Source organism: Macrosteles quadrilineatus, unplaced genomic scaffold (assembly GCF_028750875.1).
Source record: "Macrosteles quadrilineatus isolate MER2022 unplaced genomic scaffold, UCM_ALF_1.0 Scaffold_9__3_contigs__length_116548681, whole genome shotgun sequence".
NCBI classification, from domain to species: domain Eukaryota; kingdom Metazoa; phylum Arthropoda; class Insecta; order Hemiptera; family Cicadellidae; genus Macrosteles; species Macrosteles quadrilineatus.
In genome coordinates, this window is record NW_026542602.1 from 88,235,356 (window position 1) to 88,242,650 (window position 7,295).

The 7,295-nt window shown below is 35.5% G+C and overlaps 1 protein-coding gene and 1 non-coding gene across 2 annotated transcripts; both read right to left on the reverse strand.

The window, feature by feature from the left end:
- Window positions 1–1,203: 1,203 nt before the first annotated feature.
- Trnag-gcc (transfer RNA glycine (anticodon GCC)) lies at window positions 1,204–1,274 on the reverse strand. Its single transcript has one exon. It is a non-coding gene; the product is annotated as a tRNA-Gly (tRNA).
- Window positions 1,275–1,798: 524 nt separating this feature from the next.
- On the reverse strand, window positions 1,799–3,956 carry LOC129003618 (calpain-A-like). Its single transcript, XM_054431915.1, has one exon. The coding sequence runs from the start codon at window positions 3,954–3,956 to the stop codon at window positions 1,911–1,913; it is 2,046 nt and encodes a 681-aa protein (XP_054287890.1). The 3' UTR covers window positions 1,799–1,910.
- Between the last annotated feature and the right edge of the window lie 3,339 nt (window positions 3,957–7,295).

Genomic DNA, 7,295 nt, shown 5'->3' on the forward strand with positions numbered 1-7,295 from the left:
CATAAGGATAAATAAAATTGTGATTGATTTTAATGTTATTATTTTCTGAAACAGATGTCAATTAGTTAAACAAATTAATTCCAGCTGTTTTGTTTGGTTTTAAAATGTAAACAGTTTGGATGTTTTTAAAAATAATTATAAACCCAGCAAGGAAATGTTACCTATAGGACACGACGGGCGAAAAATTTTACATTTGATTTTCGTTTAAAACATGCCAAGGACCCGACGACAAAGAAATATTGCCGGTCGGAGACGGCGAGTCAATATACGGCGAGCAATGCAAAACGGTCCATTTGGAGCCCGGACGAGGAGCTGGAACAGCAACATGTACTTACAAAATTACACTGACAAATACAAGAACTCAGCAGCATTCACTTGGCGAGATGGCATTAAAATGGGGTGTGCTACATTTTAAAGAAGAACAAAGAGGACGAGGCGAAGGATTTTCATCCTGCTGCCATAAAGGAAAATTGAATCTACCACCATACCGAGAGAGCTATTATATCCAGAGCCTACTAAATGGAGCAAATCATTTGAGCAGAAACTACAAAGAGAACATTAGATCCTACAACTCTGCGCTCGCAATGGTCAGCTCTCGAGCTAAAATTGAAGAATATAACGTTGGAGGGCCTTTCATGTTTAAGGTGCACGACACAATGTATCACTCAATTAGCACCTTACAACCGTCAGAAGGGGAGCATCCCACATATGCCCAAATTTATATCTACGAAGTCGAAACCTCTGTTCGAGCAAGAAAGAATGCTAAACAAAGCTAATGGCTCTTGCAGCACTGAACTCATGCACATTTTGACTCAACATTTGGTTGATATTAATTAACACGCAAGTATTCAGCATGATGAGCTCCGTTCATCACAATACTCCTACTGAACAGCAAAAAGAACTTAGAATGAATATAGCCAACGATCGAGCTCAAGACCAACGTCGATACAATGACGCAACTTCTAACGACGTTGCTATAATATCCTAATTTATTATTCGTGCGAATTCGCACGGGTTCACCTAGTAATAGTTACTCCTCTACATAAAACGTACGGACAAATACTTAAAATTCACTAATCTGACCCATAAAGATGATAAAAACTATAACGATATAAGAACAAAATACGTAATGGCTGACGGAGTCTGTCCCTTTAATAAGTTTTGCCCTTATGTTTTGCAATGATCATCTAATCAAAACGTATCTACATCGGCCGGGAATCGAACCCGGGCCGCCCGCGTGGCAGGCGAGCATTCTACCACTGAACCACCGATGCTTACTATTTGATGTTAGAGATGGTAATTAAAGTGTAGTAAATGTTTAACACAGATATTTCTCGTCTAAACACCTATTATAACTTTATAGTTTTAACTTTATTTAACTTTAAAGTTCGACCCATTACTTCAACTTGGCTCCGAACCACCGGGTTACGGTAACGCTAAGATAATATTAGTGATTGGCGGGAACCTCTACACACCAGCATAGACAAAAGAATATAGACCATTAAAGTATTATATTGTCTGTGATATAGACTATCAGCCGTGCTGCGATTACCATGGTTAACAGAGGTTCCGGCGCACATAGCTGGGAGCGCCGTGTAGTTATGTAGCCCGTACGATGTAATTACATGGCACTCCCAGCTGTGTGTGCCAGAACCTATGGTAACCGCAGCACGGCTGACAGTGTATCTTTAATTTTTTTTTGTCTATGACACCAGCCACGTTCTAAAATACAGTAAACGACGAAAAAGACAAATATACTAAAGAAGACTGAACTAATTTGTACAGTTAGCCTATATGGTTGTATTCATATTGGGGGTTTTAAACAGATAATGAAAGTACTGAACAAAAAAAATACATCGACTCTGATATTTATATTATTGTTAACTAGCTGTATGGTTAACATTTAGCTACTAAACTGTCTTGTTTAGAACTTCAATAGCACACATAACAAAATCGTCAAATGCAAGATTACCATTTTGGTCACAATACTTCAACACGAGTCTACTAATATCGTTATTTTTGACATCATACCCTGTACTCTTTAAAGCCTTTCTTAGTAGACGCCCCTCTAAAAGATTATTTTCATCACCACAGTGTTTTATATAGATTGATTCCCAATTCTGTAATTTTCTCCAAAGTACCTTAAATTCTCTAAGGTTTAATTTACCTGAAACATCATCATCCAGCAGTGAAATCATACTGCGACACTCATGCTTTGTGAAGATCTTGCTTTCTGAAGGTGTAGAAAATAAACTATATGTGTATGACAGAATGCTCGTAAAAAACCCTGCGTGGTCATCATCAGTATTTGATGTTTTTGAGCCGGTCAATGCATATTCTAATACAGACTGCAGACCTTCCCAGTTGATTTCTCTTTTAATTCCTGCAACCTTTATGAAATACTCAGCTATATCTTGCTCATTTTTCTGGAGTAGCTTTATTGCTTTTGGCCCTTCTATTGTAGAATCTTCTTCATTGTCATGTTTGGTTTGGGCAATTTCCTTCACTTGAACAGGCTGTTTCACATCTTCGTTCAGCTCGTGTTCTTCCATCGATGACTTTTTCTCAGAATACACTCTCAACAAGAACTGCCCTTCTTCGTCTGCTTTGAATGTAGAAGGAACAATGCAGTAGACACCTGGTTCCCAAGAATCGCGAACCACATTTTCTCTGTGTCTTCTAAATTTGGATGAAGACGAATTTTCAAAATTTTTTCCGATGAATTCCACACTTAATGGTGTTTTAGTAGATTTTTCAGGCTCTTCTAGACGAAATGCAGTGAATCCAATCTTGTGCCAAATTTTTCTTGTTTTATGTTTCTGTAGCAAACCAATTATTACAGTACACAACTTTGTATTATCATCTGTTTCATTCAAAGTAATTCTGTACTGTGGGTTCAAATGAAACTTTTCCAAAGAAAACCCACCGGCAGAAATCCCTTTAGTCCATTGTCCCTTGAAGAAGTGTGATTCCCATGTTTTACCACTGGAGACTGAGAACATTTCAGGACCCAAGTGGCAAATATCAATGTATTCGAAGTTTTGTGAAAAGTCCATTAAGCTCATCCAAAACTCACCGTCGTTTTCAGTCACTAAGCCCATTTTCGTTTTCTCTTCAAGCGAGATCAACTGCCATGCAGCACTGGAATCGCTCCAAGCTCCTTTCCATTCGAGTTTTCCCCAAGGATTTCTTAGACGGATAAGAAATTCACTTTTTCCCCCACTTATTGACACAGTTTGAGTTTTATTGATACTGTACGCATGTCCTTTTACCAAACCCTGCTTCGTTACCATTTCCTTTATCGACGGATCGTCAGACATAAAAACACACATGAAAGAACTCTTCTCAAGTGACTTGAGAATGATCGACGTTAAGTTTTTCGGAGCCGGTTTCAATGTAACTCGTTCAACAATTCCTCCAGTAAAGTCTACCATAGCTTCATTAAACCAACCAGAGGTCAGTTCGTTGTATGATCCGTATAGTTTTGCGTACGCTTTTTCGAGAAGAGGACTCCAAAACTCATTTTTTCGTTTTGACCGCACAAATATCAGTTGTTTTGATCCCTCGGGACCATCTTTTGTCGGAAGTCTGTCATCAACCACGATCTCCTCCCATTGTCCACATTGCCAAATGTTGAATCTGAAGACGCCAGCGTAATTGTCCGTAAAGCTCTGTTCTTTTGGCACTACGTGATGAAACAGGACAGGGTTCATCGTGAGATTAGCCATAGCCACAATCAACCAACACCCCGCGTTTTTTCCCTGCACAACGTCAAATCTTGAAGCTCCACCAACAAAGAATTGAGGGTCTTTGACAATGTCTTTAGGCCTAAGCCACGTAGCGCCTGGGACGTCCAGTTCGAACAAGTCATCTTGAAAAAGCTCTCCCTTCTTCAAGCAATCATGTTGTATCTTGTTGTAATCTTGTTCTTTGAATAATGAGAGTTTACGTGTCATCCTGTGTAGTAAAAATTTACATTCTTTTATACCTCTAAAAATGTATTGGAAAGTTAACCACAATTTTGAACTTGTTTTACATTGGGAACCAGAAAAAATAAACACTGGAATAAAAACAATGATTGCAAATCAGCTGGATTTAGTAGAATTTAAAATAGCTATAATAATATGTTTATGCGCTTTTTTACATTACACAGAATGAATCAAATACGCAGTGGGAAATGGTTGAGAATATGGCAAGAAAGGGATTTAAAAGGCAATTTTAAAAATTGAATGGATTTGGCCTCTCAGTTTATGGATAATTTAAAAATTTGGCTAAACCGTGAAAAGGTGGTACACGCGACGTGGTGGGTGGTCCACGAAACGGGCGCGCTCTGTAATTTTGGCGGGTAAACACAGGCTACTGGCGGGTATAATATGATAATGAGGCATCAGTTTTGGACTATTACCACGCCAGCAGTGGGCCATATATTCTTCTTGTTTGTGTATCCCTATTTGGCTTGTTGTATTTTTGTTACTGCAGTTACAGAAATCGTATTCTAATAAACCTTAATTTAAGTAAAATAATTTGAAAATAACAATACTTTTTAAAAATTTCACGTTTTTAAACGCACTAAAAAGTATAAAATAATTTATAAATATGTTGAGAGAATAAATACTTACTTGTAAGAATTAAAAGGAAAAACGTGGGGGGCATGCAATAGATCATAATAGTTCAATAGGAGAAGTTAATTGTAAATTAGCATGCACCCCACGTTTTTCCTTTTAATTCTTACAAGTAAGTATTTATTCTCTCAACATATTTATGAATTATTTTATACTTTTTAGTGCGTTTACGTGAAATTTTTAAAAAGTATTTTTATTTTCAAATTATTTTCTAATTTTTAGTCTTTAATGTGTAAATATGTCTATTTTATATGGCCTGTTAATACATAACTAAAACCTTATTTTCTGTAATCAGATGATTTATCTTTACATTGAAATGCTTGTTTTATATTTTTAGAAAATCTCGGGGGCAGAACCTATACCTCTTAACCTCTGCTCTTCGAACTGTCAAATTTAAGTATTTACAGCTGACTTAAATTATATGATATATTTACATTCTTTCAAAATGTAAACATGGAAAATTTGGAAGCCCATGGGGCGTAGCCCAAGGGAAATATGAAAATTAAATTATATACTATTGCATTGTCATCCATTTGTGAGCTATGTTTCAAGTTTCAAGTCTCTAGCTCATCGGGAACTTCGTTTAAAATTGGTATCAAAATTTGTAGGAAAGCGAGCTAATAAAAACAAGCCCATGGGGCGTAGCCTAAGGTAAATATGAAAATCAAATTATTTAATATTGCATTGTCATCCATTTGTGAGCTATGTTTCAAGGTTGAAGTCTCTAGCTCATCGGGAAGATAGTATAAAATTGATTGCAAAATTTGTACCGGACAAGCCCATGGGGCGTAGCCCAAGGGAAATATGAAAATTAAATTATATAATATTGCATTGTCTTCCATTTGTGAGCTATGTTCCAAGTTTCAAGTCTCTAGCTCATCGGGAAGTTAGTATAAAATTGATTGCAAAATTTGTACCGGACAAGAAAGCGAGCTAATAAAAACGTTTTAATTATGGTGCTTCCTGTACTATCAATAACATTCTGCTTGTTTGTGGGCTACCACCATTAACTATACACCTCTACATCTCTACACCTCTGAAGGTGTATAGTCAATGGTTACCACTAAATATATTATTGTCTATCTTGCAATAAATATATTATTAAAAATTAATGTCAATAAATGTTTTTACTACACCATATTCCAGTTAATTCTGTGGTCGAACCTGCATATGACTTTATTTGTTGATGATACAATATAAAAATTTATGGAATGGAAAAAAGTAAAGTAGGTTAAATTTTTATTGAATACCCTTTATCAAAGGAATTCAATTTTCCACTTACTGTATACCACAGTTTTTTATGTTGAAATTTAAAATTTTTACCATCAAAACCTTTTTACACACTTTAGTAATCAGTATGATATCATGTTTACTTAAATTACAAACCTTTTCAAAATAGCCTTTCTTTAATTTAAAAATGTAAGTATTTTTTTATGCAGGAATTTGGTCTGTAGATACGTTTAGAAAGTGTAGCATCTAGTTGCAAAATTATACATAATAAAATCTAAATTATTTAATTCAGAATATGGTAAAGCATTCTGTATAAATAAAGTAAAACACCAAAGTATTTTCCCCTGTACACGTTTCTATGACGCCACATATATTGACCACCTTTCAGTAATGTGATACGCTGATAAGCCCTTCCCTTATCTACCAGGGCCTATGTTCGAACCCCGGTCTGACTGCGGTAGGTAGGACCACCCAAGAAGATGACCCGCCTCTGCAGTTCTGTTTAAACTAAATCTACCACCAAGCTATTATGTCTTTTTTATTAGGCGTTTCGTTTCTATTAGCTGCACCCATCACGTCTTCTTCAGGCCAAACTAATAGTCCATTGTAGAGCTATATTTATGACGTTCAGTAGTTCAGTTACGTTGGTGAAACTGTAAATTGAAAATACTAGGCTACCTTAGTTGTCCTCGTGGAGTCAATTAAAAAGTACGTTTTTGTCTAGTTTAAGTAACTTATTTTTACCATTTAGTTTCTTAACCAACTATTTTAACTATTTAACGCAAATATAAAAACCTATTTGTAAGCTATTGCCTCATGAAAATAACTCTTATATATCAACAAGGTTTCCCCTCTCTTGAGGGGTTCTTGTGAATTAATTGAATATTGATGTGAAGAAGGCAATTGTTTACTACTGTTTATTGTGGGCCTATATTGAAACTTTGAATTGTTGATACAACTAACTTTGTGTTTGTACACAATATTAATGTTTATTAAAATAGTTCCCAAGGGTGTGAACAATAAAACTTGATTTAAAATTACTATTTCGAATTTTGTTAACTATCCAATAACTAAAAAATTAGAATATTTTTTAAAAATTATTTTTAATTTGAATTGTATGCCTCTAAATTTGGAATTGAATCATACAGATAAAATTATAAGTAATTTATCAACCTTAATCAAAGAAAAACAAGTGTTATAAAACAACTGATGTATGGGTCATCAAGAAATTGTTTAGACCCCTCCAAACGTAGAACCTCCAAACACACCGAGCTAGATGGAGCGCCTTTGGAGGGCTACAAAATGGCGTCAAAACAACGTGAAACAAGTGAAAATATGTTATCAATCTTACAGTGTGATGAGAGTTTACTTGCACTAGAAGTCATTGATCAAACATACTCTCTTAGCTGAAGACAATTAGCCTTATAAACAATTAGTTTCGTA

Coding starts and splice junctions, on each gene's coding strand:
- LOC129003618 (XM_054431915.1), bottom strand. CDS start 3,956: ATGACACGTAAACTCTCATTATTCAAAGAACAAGATTACAACAAGATA.